Source organism: Cajanus cajan, chromosome 9, assembly GCF_000230855.2.
Source record: "Cajanus cajan strain Asha chromosome 9, NIPB_CcT2T_4, whole genome shotgun sequence".
Classification (NCBI taxonomy): Eukaryota; Viridiplantae; Streptophyta; class Magnoliopsida; order Fabales; family Fabaceae; genus Cajanus; species Cajanus cajan.
The window spans coordinates 16,338,739-16,362,286 of NC_138525.1; the positions used below are offsets into that span (position 1 = coordinate 16,338,739).

The 23,548-nt window shown below is 31.5% G+C and overlaps 1 protein-coding gene and 1 pseudogene across 1 annotated transcript; both read right to left on the minus strand.

Annotated features, from left to right (window-relative positions):
- Positions 1-16,119: 16,119 nt before the first annotated feature.
- On the minus strand, positions 16,120-16,605 carry LOC145951973 (uncharacterized). Its single transcript, XM_083064183.1, has 2 exons — positions 16,326-16,605; positions 16,120-16,262 (listed from the first exon to the last, which is right to left on the minus strand). The coding sequence occupies exons 1-2, from the start codon at positions 16,603-16,605 to the stop codon at positions 16,120-16,122; spliced, it is 423 nt and encodes a 140-aa protein (XP_082920309.1).
- A 90-nt stretch (positions 16,606-16,695) lies between these two features.
- On the minus strand, positions 16,696-21,578 carry LOC145951974 (uncharacterized; annotated as a pseudogene).
- Positions 21,579-23,548: the final 1,970 nt, after the last annotated feature.

Below are 23,548 nucleotides of genomic sequence, written 5' to 3' on the forward strand. Positions count from 1 at the left end.
GGTAAATTTGTACATTTACAGTATGTTTGATAAATGGAAAATATTACTTGCACATAATATGCTAATATATATACACCTAGGAAAAAAAATGAAGGAAGCAATAGATGTAATATTTCATCAGTAGATAAAGTGTGTAAAAGTATTAATTTATTAAGAAGTTATTTAATATAAAAATAAATAATTATAATTATTATTATAAAAATATTTTATTTTATTATCATTATTGTTGGGTTTGGTGATTAGAAAAGGGTAACAAAATGAATCAGTTTAACCTATTTTGACTCGACTCATAAAAAATGGAGTGGAGGGGCTAATATGGTAAAAAGAATATAGTTATAATCAAAGTACATTCACTAACTTATATTAGTCAATTTATTGTTTATTTTGTAATACTTTACATTTTTATTAAGTGTTGCTAATTTTATTAAAATTATTGCTATGTTGATTTGTTCTTAATCTTATGGAGAAATTTTGGAATTAAGCAATTCCTTATAAGTTTTAGGCTTTTAGAGAGTTTTATGGGTAGAGATCCAACTTGACCTTAAGGGAAGGTATATAAAGTGTTTTTTTAGACTTAAGCCTAGTTCATTTCTCAAAGAACTTCAGAGAGAGAGAGTAATGAGAAGAGTTATAGATCTTTGAAATCTCTTTCTCAACCTCTGAGGTGTCATAGAAACTCTTAATCGAGTAGTTAATTGGTGATTCAAAGTTGTTAAAGTTGAGAATCATTTTTTTATTGGTGATAATATAGACTTCTTGGAGCTCATTCATTATCTTCCTCTTTCCTTTTGGATTTTTTAGACTTTGAGGTAAAGGAAGTTATATTTCATTTTTTTTGAATTGTCAAGCTACATGATGCTTGATCTTACTCAATTCGTAGCTATGTTGGTTGATTTTGTATAAATTAAATGTTGAGATTGGGGTTTTGGTGTTTTCTTTAATGTGTTGAGAGAATCTGCTAATGGGTAATGATATGTGAATGCATATATTTTGAGTTGATTCAAGTTGTTGATTATGTATATGAATGATATATTGTGTTGCATGTTTGAGATTTTCAAATTTTTAGGTGGTTTGAGCCAAATTTGTGAGTCTACAAGTGCATAATTCATTATTACATCGGGCATGGGTTCAACCAGGGGCACTCTATCTTGCTTATGTTGAGCACAAGATTGGTGGTGCCAAGCGTGAGGAGAGAGAATTGTCTCTAGTAGAATTAGCATCGGGCATGGGGTGAGAGAATTGGTTCTACCTGGATTGGTGTTGGGCTTCAAAGGAGTGGCGTTAGAACTTGGATGTGAGGAGAGAGAGTTGTCTTTACCTAGTTTGGGGTCGGACATGGAACTTTACCACACTAGGCTAGGCACGAAGGCCCAGGGACAAGACAGAGAGCTCTTATCTCAATGGTGTCGGGCATGATTTACTTTAAAATTCTTGTTATTTTATTGATGATATGGTGAACGTGAAGAAGTTGGGTGAATTTATTACATGTTACAAGATGATTACATTGTGCTACCATATGTTGATACATGATGTTGAATCTTTGTAACTTGGTGTAGTGTAATGTATAAGTTGATTAAATGGTTGAAAGTTGAGTTGAGTTGCATGTTGTTTAGTTGAATAACTATGTTGAGAATGTTTCGGCATTATACAATGTTGATCGACCTAAGACTAGAAGAGAAGTTTTTAAAGTTGCATATCCCATTTTGAGAATATTGAGTTGTGGTACTCTGAGAGTTTAATTTGTTGGGAAACCTTTCTTGGGATGTTAACCCCTGAAGTGAATAGTTGAGTCTCTTTTAGGACCTTAGTTGATGTAGTACGTGTGTCAAGTCAAGGCATACTGGCTATAAGTGACTACTATTGATATATATGTGGGCAAGGTTAAGACATACATGTATAAAACAACCAAATTAGAGTAAGGTACAAGGTCGGGGGTCTTAACTAGGTACTGGAAGGACGTAATATTTTGAGCGTAGTCGACGGGCTATTCCTATAGGTGGCTTAGTTATGCTAGCTAACATCGTGATAGGCTCAAAACCAAATTGTTCTACCTTGACAAAAATACTAGACTTTCTAGTTTAAGTGGTGAAATCCGAGTAAACATGTTATGTTGTGAATTTTTATCCAAATTAATTGTTGATTTACCTGGATTGAAAAGATTGTGTTGTTGTGATGGAAACCTTGTTGGAGAATCCGGATTGATGTGAATCCTCTTCAAGTTCCTCCCTAGATCTTCGGCTCCTTGATTCTTCCTAAGCTTTGCTAAGGTCTCCAATGGAGGAGGAAACCTTAGAACCACCACGGTTTGGTGGGGAACTCTCAAGAGACGCCACTCTTTGGTGAAGAGATAAGTCTCTTCAATTCTCACCACACTCTTCTATGGAAGGGATAAGAGAATTGGATGAATATCAAAGAGGTTAAATACTTTTGGAAGAGAGAATTTTCGTGCAAATTCTGATTTCACTCAAAAATATCATCCAAAAGTGTTTTACAATGAAGGAAAAACGAAAATATAGGAGTAGGAAGCTTGGAGAGCAAGAGCCTTAACCATGGTTCACTAGGAACCATGGTAAGGTCTAGCTAACCATCCATGGTCTAGAGGCTTGGAGAGCAAGCTACTCACTTAGCTTGCTTGGTAAGCAAGCTAAGGAGAAGCTTGTGCTTCAAGCTTCTAAGCTTGAGTGTGAACAAGCAATGTGAACACAAATCAAGGTGGGCGGCTCATGGACTTTATTTTACTCCAACCGGTTTTGAAAAATGTTGATTTGGTTTAGTTAGGTTCATCCAATGTGAATGGAACCTAGCTAAATCAAATCTATGAAAAATTAGGAGTAAAATGAGTCTAATATCAAAAATTTAGCCTAGGTCCATCTCTTTGTCCAATTGCTAGTAACACTCTCTAGCTTGCTAGTCACACTCTCTAGCTTGCTAATGCCACTCCCAATCCTACTACTAGAAAAATAAGAAAATAGTATATTTCTAGATTAGGTTAAATGGAGTTAAAGTGCCCAAGTAACCTTCCTTAGAAACAATATACAATAGCTAATAAAAGGAAATAAAGTGCCTCACAAATACAAAGGCAAAAATACACCTATACAAGTATATACTATATACAAGGTACAAGAAATCAAACTATACAATGTATGTACAATAGAGACTATGAGACTAAAAAGAGGAATCATACTCAATACTCATATTGAGCATAGGTCTAAGAAGCATCTCCTCTCTAGAAGCCTCCTCTAGCCTCCTAACCATGGACCTAGTTAAAGGCCCAATGGTCTTCAAGTGTGAGCCTCCTTGGATCAACCTTCACTCTTCTTGGTCTTACCTCTTCCAAAGGGATCCTTGGGGATTAGATTTCCATCATGTTGGTTTGGTAGAATCAAGCCACTTAGACTTCTCACCTGTGTTGTAAGAGCTCTCATAGTTGAAATGCGTTATGACTCATATAATTGTTATGTTGTGCATATGATGTGTTGATTAAGTGATGTTATTCATATGTTATATTGAATTGTCATGAATTGCATTGAGGTGTTCTTGTGTTTTTCAAGTTGAAGAACATGTTGTATTGTGTTGAAAAGTTGTAAATTGATACTGTGTTGAAGCAAGTTGAGTTGTTTATGTTGATAATATAATTATTTTTATATTTATACTTTATGTTGACTTCTTTTGAATATTAGTTCACCCTTACATGTTTTTCATGTAATTGGAATACAATGATTATACTTGGTATATGAGTAAAATAGAGATAGATTAGAGATGGAGCTTTTGTGTCCATGTTAAGGATAGCGGTATAGATCTTTTAGACAATGTTGAAGTAGCTAATTGTTACTAGTGTTGTTTGACCAACAACTAGGATTCCCTTTTATATTGTAGCCAAAATTACTTTATATATATATATATATATATATATATATATATTATGACATATATATTTAGATTTCACAAGTATGTGAATCCTAGGTAATTTTAGTAGTGCTTGTTTTTCGAGTGCTAGTTATAAACTGTTAATTAAGTGTAAAGACCTAGCAAGTTGTTATATATTTGACTAAATTATAAAATTAATTAATTATTATTTTTCAAACACTACTTCAAGTAGCATTAAAATTGACAATATTTTTTTTTTACTTTTATTTTTATTACTTTAATAACTTTCCACTGTGTAAAAAAAATAACTTTCCACTTTAATTCCATTGTTTAATTTTATAAGAGTAAATTACAATCTCTTTTACTAAAAAAATACAAATATTATATTATTTTATATTAAAAATTACAGTTCTCTCAATTAACATATTTTAATTTATGTCACTTTAACCATTGACTAGTAAAAGACAAAAAGTGTTAAATAGATAAATTAAATTCAAGTCAGTTAGAATATTAGAAGTCAATGCATGTATTTTGTTGGTTTGATTTTGGTATTAAATATTCAAATTTTACTATTTTAAATAAGGAGAATGCTAATATATTCCCACCTATTTTTTAGTGAGAGTATGTTAGCAACCTACACCAAAATTTTAGGACAAAAAAGCCACTCATTTCTTTTGATTTGGTTAATTTGTATAAAGGATATTATAGTAATTTAGTTTAATTTTAAATAAAAATAAAATATTTTATCTCTTTTATTAATTTCATTCTCTAAATCATTTTTATCTCCTATTAAATTCTTTCTCCAACTCATTTCTCTTTCCTATTAAATTCTTTCTCTAACTTATTTATCTCTCTCCTATTAAATTTCTTATTTAACTCATTTCTCTCTTATCTCTCATAATGTCTCCCCCTCTCTCTGAACAAATAAATATTAATTAATAGAAAAAATAAATGAATTGGAGAATAAAATTAATAAGAGAGAGAAAATATTTTATTTTCATTTAAAATTAAATTAAATTACCATAATATCCTTTATACGAATTAACCAAATTAAAAGAAATGAGTAGTTTTTTGGTCATAAAATTTTGGTGTAGATTGCTAACATACTCCCACTAAAAAATAGGTGGGAGTATATTAGCATTCCCCTTTAAATAATTGTTAATAATAAGAGTTAATTATTGCTGTTTTTATGTATTACTAATGTATTAAAGACATTTTATGTCTCTTGTATTTTTTTAAAAGTAAAATAAAACCAAATAGCAAATAATAAAGTGTAAATAAAGTTTGGTTAATTATAGTTATAAGGATAGAGAAAGATGAGAAGCAATCTAAGGGACAAAATTATAAAAAAAATGTGAATATCAAATGAGTATTCTCTTTTATTAATAGTATAAATGTCATAAATTTTTGTCCCTTAACATTTTTTTAGTTTCGTCTCGGCTTCTTAAATTAAAATAAACACTTGATTTCCTTAATAAATACAAATATATTATACTTTAATAATTATTTATTTATATTTTTGGTTCTTTATTTTATTTGTTAGATTCATTTTGATCTTTTATATTTTAAAATATTTATTTAGATCTTTTATTCCTAAAATTTAGACCAATTTGATCCTTTTAAAAAAATTATTATTTTCAATTTTGAGACATGATTTTGGATCATTTTTTTTTATTGATTCAAGACTTTAAATCTATGTAATTAGATTCACTTATATGAAAATTGTTGACTACAACTAAAGTTCAAATAAAAAAATATTATAGACATGGTAAAAATTTCATAAAAATAAGTTTAAAAGGTAATTAAAAATTCAAAAATTATAATTTCATATTATTTTCTAGTTGTGCATGACACATATTTTTCACATAATTTTTAGTATGTTTGTAGCATTTATTGATTCAAATGTCAACTAAATATTATAATTTTACTTTATTGAATCTATTATTAAAAGTTTCACATATAGAATTAGTTATAAATTGATTTAAAATTGTGTCACAGAATTAAAAATTATTATTGTTTTAAAAGGAGCAAATTGATCCAAATATAAAAAAATAAAAGATCAAAATGAAGATTTTAAAATATAAAAAATTAAAATGAATGTAAAAAATAAAATAAAAGACTAAAAAGTAATTTAACTCTTAACGATCTATCTTTTGATTTGAATACTTAATTATTATTTAACTTTTTTATATAAATTTTGCTAAAACTTAATTATACATTTTTAAAAAAATATCTTTAATTATCATTTTAACCAAATATTCATAAATTATCAAAATAAAATAATATACATATAAATATACTAAAATCAAACATAAGCATTAGGATAATATTTAATCAATGTAATTAACGTAATAATTTTATAAATTTTTAAATAAGATAGTATTTTTTATTATATAATATTAATTATAAATATTAAAGATAGTATATAAATGTTAATGCATTATTTAATTGATGTTATTCATAAAATATTTAAATAATATTTAAAGAAAGTACTTTTTTTAATAAATTATTAATTATTTATCATATTTAATAATATGATGTCAAATTATGTATAATAAACTTATATTTTTAAATAAATGTATTTAAATTAAAAATATTTATAAATAAAATATAATTGTTACAATATTTAAATTTATATATACTTTTAATTTATATATATATTAACATGTATATATATATAATTTATTTTATAATTTCTATGTATTATTTTAAATTTGATTTTATATTTTACAATTTTTATTAAGTGAATGAATAGCAATGAATTAAATATATTTTAATAAAAAATATATTTTAAAATTTTACAATTAATATTTTTTAGTGATGTAAAGTTAAATACTCTAAATTATATATTTTAATACATTCAAAAATAGTATAATACTCATACTTTTAAGGAATAAAAGTGTAATTTATTCTATATTTTTAACATATAAAGGGAAGATAATATAATATTTGTATCTCTTAGAAAAAAAAGTATAATTTATATTAACAACATTAAGTTAAATGAGCTATAATGTATACTTTAACTATAAAAGGGAGGGAGGGAGGGAGGGGGGATAATGCAGTACTCTTATCTTTCACAAGGATAACGTAATTTACTCTTTTAGTTATTACATTATTTATGTGTTTATTATTTATTTTAAGAGTCAGGATCCTTAACACAACATGTAAGTTTAAAAACTTATAACAAATTATATATTTTTTATAACTTTTTTGTATAATGCAAGTTTAACTAACTCAATCGTTGAATTAAGTAATATTAAATTTAAGATCATGTATATCAAATTTGTCATAATTCTAAAATTATTTAGTAAGTTATCACATTATTTTATTTTAATGTATAAAATAACATTTAAAATATATGTAAATATTCACTATTGAATAGTATATCTAGAAAAGTCCAAATCGTGTGAGATTTGATATTCATGATATTGAGTATAATATCATATAATTCAATAATTGGGTTGATTAATTTGCATCATATAAAAATTTATTAATTGTATAAGATTTAGTGTAAATTTTTAAACTTATATCTAGTTAATGGATCCTAAGCTTTATTTTAATCATAAATAAAAATATTTCATTTGAAAAAAAACATGATAGGAACTTAAAATTAAATAATAAACAAGCCAAAAGTATAGTTATGTAAAAATATAATTTTACTTACATATGATTAATTATGTTTTTAAGTCCCTACAAATATGCTCTATCTTCTTTTTGTTCCTATCAAAAAATTTGTCACTCATAAATTCTTGACATTTTCATAATGTTTTTTTTAATACTTGTCAGTAACTCTAGTTAATTTAGTGTTAAGTTATATAACAAAATACAAAATATTAATTAAGATAATTAATTAGGTAATAAATAATATTCAAGTTAAGATAATTAAATTATTTTTACATATATAATTTAATTAAGTAATATATTTATTATTTTATATAAATAAAATAATTATATATAATGATCACTAGCCACTAGAATTAATCTGGTGGTTAGAGAAAAAGGGTTGGAGTAAAAGTAAAACGACTCCTATATTCGACCTTCATTGTGCTTCTGTAATTTTGTCTTTACATAAAAAGGTAATTATATATAATATCGTTTTGTAATTTTTAATATATTAGGAACATTAATTTTTATTACATTTAATTTTATTTTTACTTTTTAATTTGTTGATTTTTTAATATTGGAATTAAAAATGCTACAATTCACTTAAAGGCTTATAATGTATTTTTAATATCTTACTTTTAATGTTGTTTTCAAATATCAATTTATTAATTTTAATTTATTGTAATATAATTTATTTATTTTTATATATAATAAATAGGAATTTTGTTTCCAAAGATAAAAGTAATATATTATTATAAGTTATATTATATTTTTAATCTTCTATCTTAATTTTTAGATTTATTCTGATCTTTAATTCATTAAAATATTTATTTTGATCTTTTATATTTTATATTTAAATAATTTGGTGCTTTTAAAATAACTATAACATAATAATAAGATGTGTGTGCACTTTAATCCAAGTAAAATAATATAGAAAACAAATGAAAAAAAGGGAAAAATGAGAATTAGAATAAAAAAACTGAATACATTTTGAGATATTCTTTCTATCATTAGAAAATTTGACCAAAAAAACTGCAATTACTTTTTTAGCATGAAAATTAGTTTGAAAATAGATTATTTAATCATGATAAAAAAAAATTGTCTTATTTTTTCCATTCAATTTAGTAATTTAATTTTTAAATGATGTTTAATATTACCCTTCCATCATATTTTATTAAGGTCGATAGTGTTAATTTGGACAAAATAATATTATTAAACATTTTGTTAGAAATTTTATTTATTTGGACTACTATTACTTGGTGTAATTTTATTTATTTTTCCGTAAATTTATTTTATTATGTAATCCATTTTAGATTTAAGAATCACTATGTAAGTATATATAATACTTGGATCAAGTCTAATAGACAAGTGTGTTGAGTTTTGTTCTATCCAAAAGAAACAATGGTGATAGAGAGAAGTGACTAGCTTGTAATAACAAATTCACTACAAAAATATCTATAAGAGGTAAGTAATCTATAGTTATCGATAAACATTGATTTGGTGTTATAAATTCTAATATTGATTCGATATATAATTCTATCACATTTAAAAAATCAGAGAACCAAATTCAATTATTTAAAAATAATAAAATCAAATTAAATTTTTATAAAAATATAATTTAACTTATCTTAATTTATTGTTTTTCGTTTTGATGTCCTTTGCAACTTTCAAAAAAAGTGATTTGATCATGAAAAGCCTCAAATTCTACATTGTTCATCGTATGAAAATCAACTCTAAAATAAGTGATTTGATCATGAAAAGTCTCAAATTCTACAATTGTTTATTTCTCACTTTCCTTTCACCCAAGTCTCACATAGAAAATAATACACTCATACGTTTCTCACTTCCCTGTATAAAGATAAAACTATACACACAAATAACATATATAAAAGAGTTTTCAATAATAGGAATAGGAGTTAGTGATCAAAGCTGTGAACCTATTATAATTAATTTTTCTCTCTAGTCTAATGAAAACCATTTATTTAAGGAGATATTTGATAGAGAATTTTTTTTTATACACAATAATCATGATTATTGAAAATAACTAAAATATGTTTGATTATTTATAAAAGTTTCTAAAATATTTATTTAGAATTTTCAAAAATTGAAAATTTTCATGTTTGATTACAATAATATATTATTGGATATATAAATATTTTTTTTATAAAAATATATTTTATTAAAATAAATTCATTAGATATATTTATTTACTCAAATCTTATTACAAATATGACATTAAACTATTTTAAAAATTTGAAAACTTATTATAATTATTTAAATACATAATTTAACAAAAAAAGTACTACATTACAATTAAGAAAAATAAAAATATATTATTTTATTTCATTTAAATAAAAAAGTATTAACAAATATTATTAAATATAAAAACAAAATAGACTTCAATGATATTATTAAAATTGATAAAGTCAATAAATAACGAGATACAACAAAGAGAAAAAAAATGAAATATGAGAGGGAGAGAATGAGAGGGGGCAGTGAGAGTGAGAACGAGAAAGAGAAATAAAAAGAGAGTGAGAGAGAGGAAGAGAGAGTGAGAAAGAAAAATAGAAAGATGTATTTTTTGTTTGATTTTCATATTTTCAAAATCTTAAATCACTAATTTTAGTTTTTCAATATTTATTGGCTAAATTGTAATTTTGATCATTCTATTTTTAGCAATTTATAATTTTAGTTTCTCTATTTTAAAATAAATATATTTAATTTTTCTATTTTTAAAAATATAAAATTTTGGTCTTTACTATCATTAATTTGATATTCAATGATTGTTAAATTTTAACATTTTTTGGTAACTCATTATCACTTATATTTAATGACATACTAACATGACATGTAAGAATAAAATTTTAAAAATTAATATACAAAATACCCTCATTTGTATATATTTGAACAAGTAATTAATATTTATTTTATTAATTAATATATTATATATATATGATTTTTTTTTAATTTTTAAATGTCATATTATTAAATGTCATTTCAATTAAGTATGTGTGAATTTTAAAAATAATAATCAATAGATATCAATTTGACAGGAAAATCAAAATTCTATATTTTTAAAATATATGTAATTTTGTATACTTGATTTAATTAGTAATATTATTAAATATAATAGTTAAATTAGTTAAATTTTGTTCTATAAAAAAATTGTTAAATATTTCATTTTACTAATTTGATAGAATAAATTTTATAAATCTTGTTTCATATATATATATATATATATATATATATATATTATTTTTATCTTTAATTTATAAAATTAATTAAATTTCATTTTCTATAATGTAAATCACATTCACATTCACATTTCACAAGGTTTTGTTTTGTAAAATTGTATTTATAATCCTTGTTTTGTCTTTTTATTTTACACTAATTATTTAATTGTTTGAATAGCTCTTTGACATTACACAAATTCTCTTAATTATTTGAAGAAAAAAAATATCAAACTACATCTTGGCAAGGGAGATTGTAAACATTAAAAATATAGAGGAGAATCCGTGTATTTTTGCATGACTGATGACTGTCAAGAGTGTGGATCATAATTTACTCTTTTTAATTTAATGAATTTCACACTCATTTTATTGTTTATAATAAATTTAATGAATGATATTTTTGTATACTAAAAAATGTAATATTAAATTCATTCCATTAATGCAGTTTGGAGTACTCAATGCAATGCGGTGCGAAGAGGTTGAGATCGTCGGTTCTGACTTCTGAACACTACTCTTTTGCAAATGTCAAATGATGCTTATGTAAAATAATATAAAAATGTAAAAATCTGTCTTCTAAACTTTGCTGTTGTTATGCATGGCAACATTTGGCAATAATCATTAAGTAGGTTACACGTACTTTAATTTTACACTTACCTAAACTTGAAACTTTCAAAAAGGTTTGAATTCACGTGGACGCCGGTACTTAGTTGACGCGTGTGACATGTCTTGTCACATTTCACACTATTGTTTACAAAAGAAACATCAGAAATTAAAAAGGTAGATATGTATCATGATAAAAATAATAAATGAGATAAAAAAAATTAATTTTAAAATTATTAAATATATATTATCAAGTTATATCATTATATATTTAATGTCATATTATGGTTATCAGTACATGTAACGTTTTGTTATGACTATCATATTTATAGATTCATTATTTTTAATTATAGAAATATAACTAATTATTTGGGATTATATGTTTAAAAATATTAGGATATGTACTTTATAATTGGTATGTATGTGGGTACAATTAAAATAATTATATAAATATATATATATATATATATATAGTAATATGATAAGTAAAAATTATGAGCTATAAATCAAAAAATGTCTATACAAATAAACAAAAGTATTTGTCAATTACATCGTCAATAATATAGTCCCTCTCCAACTAATCATGCCCCTCTCCAATTAATCATGCTCTACTTTCATGAAAATTATGATCATCACAATCTAAATTATATAAAAAATATATAAGGGTAAGTTAGATTCAAAAAATATACAAGTATAGGAAAGAATATTTATACTACTCACCAACATGTAAACCAATCAAAACATGTCACATGGTTTTCAACATACAACAATTGACATGTTTGAAAACTAAGCACCCAAGCAATTCAAACATTCATGACAATCATACCATACAACAAGGTATTTATCCAATGCATATGAATAACAATTAACTCACATCCAATATACCTTAGCAGTCTAAGTGGCTTGACCCAATCAAATCAACGTGATCACTTTCGTGTCTAATGCGCCCGCTGGATCAACAACTAAAATGAAATACCAATCCTTACCTTTGATTTCTCAGGTATTTTCACTTGTTAGGTCAAAAGACAATTTTAGATCCCTCTACTTTTAAGTTTTGATGCTAATTAGGGGTGAGCAATGGGTGAGTTTGGTCGGGTTCGGGTGAAAAATGTCCAACCCGTTGTAAATCGACTTTGGAAAAATGTGACCGACTGAGCTTTCAATTTGAGGCGGTTCGGGTTGAAACGGATTTGGATTTGAGCGGGTGGGTGCAATCGGGTTTGAATTTTTTTGTAGACCAAGTTATCTTAACGAAGATGAAGCTTAAAACGATAAAAAAAATATTTTTAAAATAGTGATAAAAATAGAATGAAGGTGACAATAGATGGTGCAAATAGATTCGTAGATGAAACATTTACAAACTAAAGAAGTAAAAATAAAAGATAACAAAATTCATAGTTGTTACATGCAAAAGAAATCTAAAGTTAGATTACAAAACCCATAAGAAACCACAGTCGCACAAGTTATACTTAAAATGGAGATAAGAAGATGGAAAAGAAAGACAAAGAAAGAAGCAATAAGAAAACTCTAAAAATGGACTAGTGTGTTGAGAAGTTGAATGTGGAAGGAGAAGACAAAATAAATATCTAAATTATGAGAAAAAGCAAAAAAAATAAGTTACAAATTGATGGCTATATTATACTTGAAATAAAGACTTTTAAGTTTGGACCATTGTTGTTTAGTTATACAAAAGTAATAAAAATATAAACTTATCTCATTTTCGGTTGGGTTCGGTTTTTAGTGGGTTTAAAAATTAAAAACCGAACCCGCCCAATATAACCCGTATAAAATCAAAATTTTAACCCGATTTACTCATAAGACCCGCCCGAATCCACCCAAAATAATATTTTTTTATCGGGTTTTTCGGGTTCGGTTCGGGTCTCGATTTAATGTTCACGCCTAATGCTAATAAACAAAGAAGGTCTTGATCAACATAATAAAGTTTTCAAAATGAATAAGACAAACTTTCTAAGATGCAATCTGTCAATAAGATGAATCCTGGTATAAGATAAAAACTACATTAAGAAAACTCTGTTATTGAATAAGATTAACCCTTACTCATAAAAATATATGTGCTTTAAATCTTTATTATTCACGATCTTTAATCAAGAAATTGACTACTGATCGAAACCGTATTTGGTCAAATAAATACAATTAAATGTAGTACTAGGAAGTGACTCCTAGGTCGTCTCCCAAGGACCGTCTTTTACTGTTAAAGGCTTAAACACACAGTGGGGGGGGGGGGGTTTGTTTTCGAATTTTCAGTTTGTAGCACAATAATACGAAATAAAACAGTAAGTAAAACAGATTGGCTCCTTGTTTGGATTGTAACTCTTTTATCCCTGGTTCTCAAAGATTACTCTATTAACCACTTAATCCTTGTTCCATCCGAGTTAATTAACTAAGCGAAGATTAACTCAAGATTTCCCTACACGAATTAAGCAAACGTATACAACATCAACCTCTTCACAGATTAAGCAACTGTGGCTTTGAAGCACAGCCCATTAAGCATGGACACAACAGAGGTTAAATGGAGAAGAACAAAGCAGAACAAAGACAAAAAAATATACCCAACCTCAAACAGAGATTACAATCCACAACAAGAAGCCAACCAGTGGTTTTTAGCCTTTCATTAAATCAAAACGCAGCACAGAAATGAAAATGAAGGAAAACGAAAATGGCAGAGAAGGAAAACGAAAATGAGTAATCTGTATTTCAAATGTAAGGGTTCAGTTCAGATACAAAATGCATATAAGAGAGGAAGGAAGAGAGTAAAACGAAAAACTCAGCTAAAGAGATTAAAACGAAAAAATGGCAGCTACAGAGAAAAAAACGTAAGGAAAGCAAAGAGAGGGAATACAGCTACGTAGTCACATCACACTCTCCCTTAGTGGCTGCCCTCAAACCCTAAAATAAAACCTACAAGAGTCAAAATGGGCCCCAAGTCAGGTTTGACCCGAAAATTACAATAAAACAGAATACAAAATGAAATTAAATGCTGAGGTGGAAAATGGTGCAGTGGTGACATGGCAGATGAAGTGGCAGATGACGTGGCAGCTCCACTTGAAGTCCAGAAATTAATTCCAAGCCCAGATAATTATTAAACTGCCCTGAAAATAAAAATTTGGAATAATTAGATTCAGAAAATTCAAATTAGTTAAAATATGAATTACTGGTCCAATTAAAGCCCAAATAGAAAATAGTGCAGATAATCAACAATTAAGCACAAATCAGAGATTAAAATAAGTACAGAAAGGTAAGAAAATAGGGGAAAATAATGACTCATCAAATTCCCCCACACTTAGCCTTTTGCACTCCTGGGCAAAATCAAAAAGCAGAGCAAGGAATAATTCCAAAGACAGCAAAGAGAGTGACACAACAGGAGGAAACAGAGACAAGAATACAAACAAGAAGACAAACAGATTTACACAATCCTCAATGAATCCTGGGAAAAGAAAAAGAGTAGACAACATCCAACACGCAAAGAGTCAGAGAAACTAGATACTTATGGAAATCATCCAAGCATTTCAAAACATGGCAAAACAATCAATCAGCTCAAGAGGTGAATCAAAAGCAACAGAGCCTCACTAGATGCACTGTATCACTGTATCTCTCAAGTGTCTAGGCAACTGTATACTCTCAAAGCACTCATGAAAACAAGCAACAGATAGACTTGGCAAGCCTCTAAAATCAACACCCAATAAACATGCACATAAGGATCAAAAGGTCTTTTTAGGGTTGTAATGGGGCCAAGGACAGGGTAGAGGATAATATATGGGATAAGTAGCTACAAACCAGAGGAACTAGAGGAGCAATGAGGAATAAGTCAAGAATAAGCACAAGAAACAAACCCAGAAACCTCTAATGACCTCTGTGATGATCAATCCTCTTTCTCTTGCCTCAAACAACTTCTGTTTTTAAAGTTTCATTTTTTTTTCATTTTTTTTGATTTTTTTGATTTTTTTTACTTTAATTTTTTTTTTGAAAATGAAATGAACAGTACGCAGTGAACAGTACACATGAAAATTTGAAATGAGATAAGATAACATGCAGAGAAGTAATGTACAACATAAGGAATCAACTAGCCAATATACATCATCCAATGAAACATACACACACCCCCACACTTATTGAAGAACTTATTCCCAAAACAATTCCAAAGCTCCAAAACTCCCTAAGGTTAAGGTAATCATGGTTTTTCGCTTAAGGCTTGTAATGAGCTTTAAACAAAGAAGGGGAAATAGGCTCAGCAGGGGTTATCAGAGGAGATAATTCAGGGTAAGCTTATTTGGCCAGAGGCTTATCAGAACAAAAATGCCTTAATCATATCCAAACATGCATGTGAATCAAGAAGTATCAAACAGAGTCAAGACAAGGCAACTGTGCAAGCAATTAAGAGGCATAACACACAAGAAAGACCAGAGGGTGGCTCAAATCCTCACACAGGGTATATCTGTCACAATTAAAACAACCTCTCAAACCTCAAAATCATCTTTCCAAGCAGAGAAAGACAGGGATTTCAAACCATATAGTATCAAGAAACTCCTATCCAAGAATGAAGTAAGTGCCTACAAACAATCAAAACCCAGAAATCAAAGAGAAACATGCAAAATTGCACAGAACACCTAAACATAAGACCTAAACCCAAAAATAACAATTAAACCGTACAAACATATAACCAAAACAGTTCCCCCCCACACTTAAATCACACATTGTCCCAATGTGGCACAAACAGAAGATCAGAGCAATCAGAACAATCAACAGAATTGGACATGTGCAATAAAAGTAAAGAAGGAGAGGGGAAAGAAAACTCCCTAAGTTATGGTAGCGGGAGAGAAGCAGGGTCAAGCAGAGACGTCTCCTCTACAACAACATCCAACAAAGATGGATTGCTGAGGAATGGCTTCAGCCGGTGCCCATTGACTTTAAAGCTCTTATCTGTGGATTCACTTTTGATTTCAACTGTACCATAAGGATAAACATTAGTAACAACAAAAGGTCCAATCCACTTTGATCGTAACTTACCACCCATGAGTCCGAGCCGAGAATTGTACAAGAGAACTTGCTGGTCAACCACGAAGTCCTTCCTAGCTATCAAGCTGTCATGGTTGGTTTTCTCCTTGTAGAATTTTGAATTCTCGTAGGCTTCCAAGCGGATCTCATCAAGCTCATTTAGTTGCAGCCTCCTTTCCTCACCAGCCTGATCAATGGAGAAGTTGCAGGTCTTCACAGCCCAGTAGGCCCGATGCTCAATCTCAACAGGTAAATGACATGCCTTGCCAAAGATAACCCGATAAGGAGACATCCCTATAGGTGCCTTGTAGGCAGTCCTATGCGCCCAAAGAGCATCATCCAACCTGTTACTCCAATCTTTTCTGTTGGGCTGGACAATCTTCTATAAGATTCTCTTGATCTCCCTGTTTGAAATTTTAGCTTGCCCATTAGTTTGGGGGTGGTAGGGTGTAGAAATTCTGTGCACTACCCCATACTTCTTAAGCAAGGCCTGCATAGATCTGTTACAAAATTGGGTGCCCTGATCACTAACAATAGCTCTGGGTACTCCAAACCTGCAGAATAGGTGAGATCTAACAAAATCCACAACAACCCGAGCATTAGTTCTGGTGGGTTTGGCTTCCACCCATTTTGAAACATAATCAACAGTTAAAAGAATATACGAAAAACCAAAAGAAACAGGAAAGGGACCCATGAAATAAATACCCCAGACATCAAACACCTCACAGAATAACATGGGCTTCTGAGGCATCTGTTGTCTCCATGTAAGGGATCCTCCTTCTCTCTGACACTGCTCACAAGTGCTGCAAATTTTCCACGCATCCTTGAAGATGGTGGGCCAGTAAAAACCACAGTCAAGCACCTTGCGAGCTGTCCTCTGAATGCCTAGATGGCCACCTGGTGCGAAAGAGTGACAAAACTGCAGGACCGAATCGATCTCATGATCTGGTATGCATCTCCTAATCACCTGGTCACTGCACAACTTCCACAAATAGGGGTCATCCCAAATATAATGCTTAGCATCACTCTTAATTTTATCAATTTGAGCTCGTGATGCTAAGGGAGGAAAAACAGAAGCAACTAAAAAATTAACAATGTTTGCAAATCAAGGGGTGGTAGAAACAGAAACAGAAGAAATAATCAACAAATTTTCATCAGGAAAATTATCCTGGATGGGCAAGACGTCAGCACTCTCCTCAGCCCTTTCAATTCTGCTGAGATGGTCTGCCACTAAATTCTGAGCTCCACTCCTGTCCCGGATGTCCAAATCAAACTCTTGAAGCCAGAGCATCCATCTAATAAGCCTAGGCTTTGAGTCAGCTTTCTTCAACAGGTACTTTAGAGCTGCATGATCTGTAAAAACAACGACACGAGAACCAAGCAAATATGATCGAAATTTATCAAGTGCAAAAATAATAGCTAAAAGTTCCTTTTCCGTGGTCGTGTAATTTGCTTGAGCAACATCCAATGTCCTGGAAACATAGTATATCACCCTAGGTGATCTGTCAACCCTCTGTGCTAAGACAGCCCCCAGTGCATAATTAGAAGCATCACACATCAGCTTAAAGGGAACTGTCCAGTCTGGTGCCTGAATGATAGGAGTAGTGGTCAAGGCTATCTTAAGGCAATCAAACGCCTCCTTGCACCTGTCATCAAAATCAAATTCAATATCCTTCTGAAGCAAGCTGGATAGTGGAAGGGCTTTCTTGCTGAAGTCCTTAATCTGTAGAAACCTGCATGGCCAAGAAAAGATCGCACCTCTCGCACGCAAGAGGGGTAAGGCAATTGTGCAATGACAGATATCTTTGCAGGGTCAACCTGAATGCCCCGACTAGAAATGATATGCCCTAAAACTATGCCCTGCTCTACCATAAAATGACATTTCTCAAAATTAAGAACAAGGTTAGTCTCAATGCATCTATTCAAAACTCTATCCAAACTATCCAAACATGCATCAAAAGAGGATCCATAAACAGTAAAATCATCCATAAACACCTCTATGCAATTTTCAAGAAAATCACTAAAAATACTGAGCATGCACCGCTGGAATGTGCCAGGGGCATTGCATAGGCCAAAAGGCATCCTCCTATAGACAAAAGTACCAAAAGGGCAAGTGAATATGGTTTTTTCCTGATCCTCAGGAGCAATATGAATATGAAAATAACCAGAGAACCCATCAAGAAAACAATAATGAGATTTACCTGCCAGACGTTCAAGCATCTGATCAATGAAGGGCAGAGGGAAATGATCCTTCCTGGTTGCTTGATTTAGCCTTCGGTAGTCGATGCAGACCCTCCAACTGTTTTGCACTCTAGTGGGAATGAGCTCATCCCTCTCATTTTTCACAATAGTGAGGCCTGTCTTCTTGGGGACCACCTGGACCGGACTCACCCACTAACTATCTAATATAGGATAGATGATCCCAGCTTGAAGAAGCTTGGTCACCTCCTTCTTCACTACATCCAAAATGATAGGGTTGAGTCGCCTCTGGGGTTGTCTCACTGGTTTAGCTCCATCCTCCAATAATATCCTGTGCATGCAAGTGGATGGACTGATACCAGGAATGTCCGCTAGGGTCCAACCGATGGCTTTCTTATGCTTTTTTAGAACCTGCAACAATTTCTCCTCTTGAACAGCATCAAGGGAGGTGGAAATGATCACTGGAAAGTTCTCATCATCCTCCAAGTAAGCATACTTGAAGTTCTCTGGAAGAGGCTTTAACTCTGGTGTGGGTGCTGGCTGAACATCAGAAGGAACCAAAGAAAGGAGAAGGGGTTCCGCAGCCTGTACCTCAACCTGCAAGTCAGATTCTTGTGTACTTCCTGAAACATGGTTAGTGCATTCTAACTCCAAAGAATTAATATCCAGAGGTACAACACTGAAAACATCAGATACAAAATCAGATTCAAAATCAGATTCAAAATCAAACTCAGAAACATAATCAGATTCAGATTCAGTGCATGGAAGAGAAGTATATAGATCAGATAGAAAATAATGTTTCTTATCATGCAAAGAATAAAAATCAGAAGCATACTGATCAACAACATCATCAAGTATCTCAGCACGAAAAACAGAATGGTCCTCAGGTGGATGTTTCATGGCATCAAGAATATTAAAATGGACAACACTATCACCAAACTCCATGGACAATGTACCAGCATACACGTGAATCTTAGTTCGGGCTGTTTTCAAAAATGGTCTGCCTAAAATGATTGGGGTGGAACCATGGGAGAATCCCTCCTCCATGTCAAGCACATAAAAATCAGCAGGAAAAATTAGTTCACCAACCCGAACTAAGACATCCTCAATGAAACCTGTAGGGTGGGCGACACTTCTATTTGCCAACTGTATCACCACACCCGTAGGCTGCATAGGACCAAGAGACAGAGATTTAAAAATGGACAGAGGCATGACATTTATAGAAGCACCCAAATCAAGCATGGCATTTTCAAATTTGCTATTCCCAATAATACAAGGTATGCAGAAAGTACCTGGGTCCTTACATTTTTCAGGAATGTGAGGAACAAATTTACCTATGAGTGTTGAGAAATTTCTTCCCATGCTGATTCGCTCATTGCCCTTCATTTTCCTCTTATGAGTGCACAGCTCCTTCAAGAATTTTGCATATCTGGGAATTTGCTTGATGGCGTCTAGTAGAGGTATGTTCACCTCCACCTTCCTGAAGGTCTCCAATATCTCCTTGTCCACCTCTTCCATCTTTTTGCTTGGAATTGGTTTTGGTGGAAATGGAAGAGGGATAGGAGGCTGATGCAGATTATCACTGTGTGCAGCACTAGAAGAAGGTCCACCTGCATGTAAATTTTGGCTACTACCTGTATGGCCCTCTTTCTCAAGTGTAGGCTCAGGTGGAGGTACAACAGCTGTAGGTGCTGGTTTTTCAACTTGTTTGCCAGACCTCAAGGTGATGGCACTCACATTCTTCAAATTTTGCACAGTCTGTGAAGGTAACTTGTCTGAATTTTGGGACTGTGCCTGATTGAGCTGAGTTGCCATCTGACCCATTTGATTTGTCAAACTTTGAATGGAAGCTCTGGTCTCTTGTTGGAACTGCATGTTTTGAAGAGTCATCTGCCTCACTAACTCCTCCAATGAAGGTTCAGAAGTAGAAGGTTGAGGAGCTGGTGGTGCAGGAGCTTCATGTTGTCTCTGTTGTTGCTGGTTGATAGGAGGAGGTACATATCTGCTAGGACTAGCATTGTTTTGGAAGGGAGGGGATGGCTGTTGTTGTTGTTGGTTAGACCATTTGAGGTTAGGATGATTTCTCCAACCTGGATTGTACCTATTACTGGAGAGGTCATAATTCTGCTGCTGTTGCTGCTGGACAGGAGGTCTGTTGTTGTAAATATTGGCAGCATATGCTTGTGGGGCATCAGGACTTGTAGAAGAGTCTTGCAAGGAGGGACAACCATCTGTTGGATGATTAATTGAAGTGCAGATGCCACATACTCTTGCTGGTGGTGGAGCTGACTTTTGATTTGCAGCCAGTTGTGAAACCAAGGTGGTGAGAGCATCAATCTTACTCTCCAACTTTTTGTGTTCTGTGGAATCCGTGGCTACCACATCATGCACACCCCTCACAACTATAGCATCACTCCTCATATTGAATTGTTGTGAGTTGGACGCCATTTTTTCAATCAGCCCTCTAGCAGAAGCAGGTGTCATATCCCCTAAAGCTCCTCCACTAGCTGCATCAATCATGCTTCTATCCATTGTGTTGAGCCCCTCATAGAAATACTGCAATAATAGCTGCTCAGAAATTTGATGGTGAGGGAAGCTAACACACAGCCTCTTGAATCTCTCCCAGTACTCGTATAAGCTCTCCCCCATTAGTTGCCTAATTCCAGATACGTCCTTCCGGATTGCTGTGGTCCTGGATGCAGGGAAGAATTTTTCGAGGAGCACTCTTTTCAAGTCATCCCAGCTTGTTATTGAACCAGGAGCCAGATAGTACAACCAGTCCTTGGCAAGATCCTCCAATGAAAAAGGGAATGCCTTTAGGTAGATGTGATCTTCAGGGACATTTTGTGGCCTCAAGGTGGAACAAACTATGTGGAACTCCTTGAGATGCTTGTGTGGATCCTCACCTGCACGACCATGAAACTTAGGCAACAAATGGATTAGTCCAGTTTTAAGCACAAAAGGAACATCTTCCTCAGGATATTGAATGCATAGACTCTCATATGTGAAATCAGGTGCAACCATCTCCCTAAGTGTTCTCTCTCGAGGTCCATGTTGGTCACCCATATTTTCAGTTGAGTCAACTTCAGATGCTACACTAACACTATGACTAACACTATGACTATGACTATGACTATGACTATGACTATGACTATCACTATCACTATCGCTATCTAAAGATGGAATGATATGCTCTCTAACTAGTCTATGGAATGTCCTATCAATCTCAGGATCAAATGGATGCAAAAAACTTGGGTTGTTCCTAGTCATGCACTACATGCAACACATGCATCAGGACACGTGAACAGTAGGGGTAAAAAGGGAATTTTCATGAGAACTTGGAATCTATCAAAACCAATGCACCAATATCATCCTAAAATCAATATAAACTACCACAAAAATTTTGAGAACAAAATTCAAAGCCTAGCTATATGAACTACCTAACAAAAGTTTGGAAAAATAGTGAAATAAAACTTCAAAAATAAAAAATAAATAGTAAATGACGTTTTTTTGAAGATCTGGCTGGGGCCACACAGCTTTGCTGTGTGGGTTGGATAGATCTTTTTTTTTCTACATAAAATGAAATTTTTTTTTGCCTAATTCCAATAACCAAAGCAAAAGTTATGGCCCTTTGAAGTTTTGCTGAAAACAATTTTCAAAAATTTTGGTATCTTCAAATCTTGACCAAACTAAGTGCCCTAGCTATTTTTTACACAAAATATAGGTTAAAAGAAGTTACCACACAAAAATTCAGGAAAAAATAACAAGTCTAGCTATCAAAACCAAAAATCACAATTAATTGGAAAATTATGGCACTATTTAGCACTATTCATGCGCCACATTTTGCACCAGATTTGTGCACCAAAATTGGACCACTTTCGCACCAATTTCCCCCAATTTTAGAACCCGAACAGAGGAGTTGTAGGGAGAGAAAACAGAGCATGTCCAAACCGAAACAGAGCATGCACCAAACTGGACCAAAAAACGCACCAAAATAGGGGAAAAACGCACCAGATTTTGAGCCAAAATGCACCAGAATTTGAGCAAAAAAAAACGCACCAGATTTTGATGTCTACACTTATGGACGAATTGAAACTCAACACAACACAACACAACACAACAATGATTTAGCACACCAAATGGAATCAATATAATTGGACAATGAGCTATGAAATGCAATAAAGATCAGTTATCACAAACACATAACAGCAAATGCACCAAAATTTGAGTTACTGTTCCATTGGTTTACTGTTCATTGATTCTCTCCAATTGCATCAGACTTAACAACATGAATTCTTCAACTGAAAAACTTGCTTGCTAGACATGTAGGGACTAATAACAAACACAATTACACAACATAACATGTAATGAGACACAAAAACGCAAGCACCAAACTGATACACAAAATTCATACAAAATTGAAACAAAAACTGATACACTAAAACACTACACCAAAAACACACATAACGTAACAGAAACTCTAAAACACAAAATACACAACAAAAATAAATAACACACAAACACAAAGCCTTTTACAGAAACCGTTGGTCCCCGGCAACGGCGCCAAATTTGATCAAAGCCGTATCCGGTCAAATAAATACAATTAAATGTAGTACTAGGAAGTGACTCCTAGGTCGTCTCCCAAGGACCTTCAGTTTGTAACACAATAATACGAAATAAAACAGTAAGTAAAACAGATTGGCTCCTTGTTTGGATTGTAACTCTTTTATCCCTGGTTCTCAAAGATTACTCTATTAACCACTTAATCCTTGTTCCATCCGTGTTAATCAACTAAGCGAAGATTAACTCAAGATTTCCCTACACGAATTAAGCAAACGTATACAACATCAACCTCTTCACAGATTAAGCAACTGTGGCTTTGAAGCACAGCCCATTAAGCATGGACACAACAGAGGTTAAATGGAGAAGAACAAAGCAGAACAGAGACAAAAAAATATACCCAACCTCAAACAGAGATTACAATCCACAACAAGAAGCCAACCAGTGGTTTTTAGCCTTTCATTAAATCAAAAAGC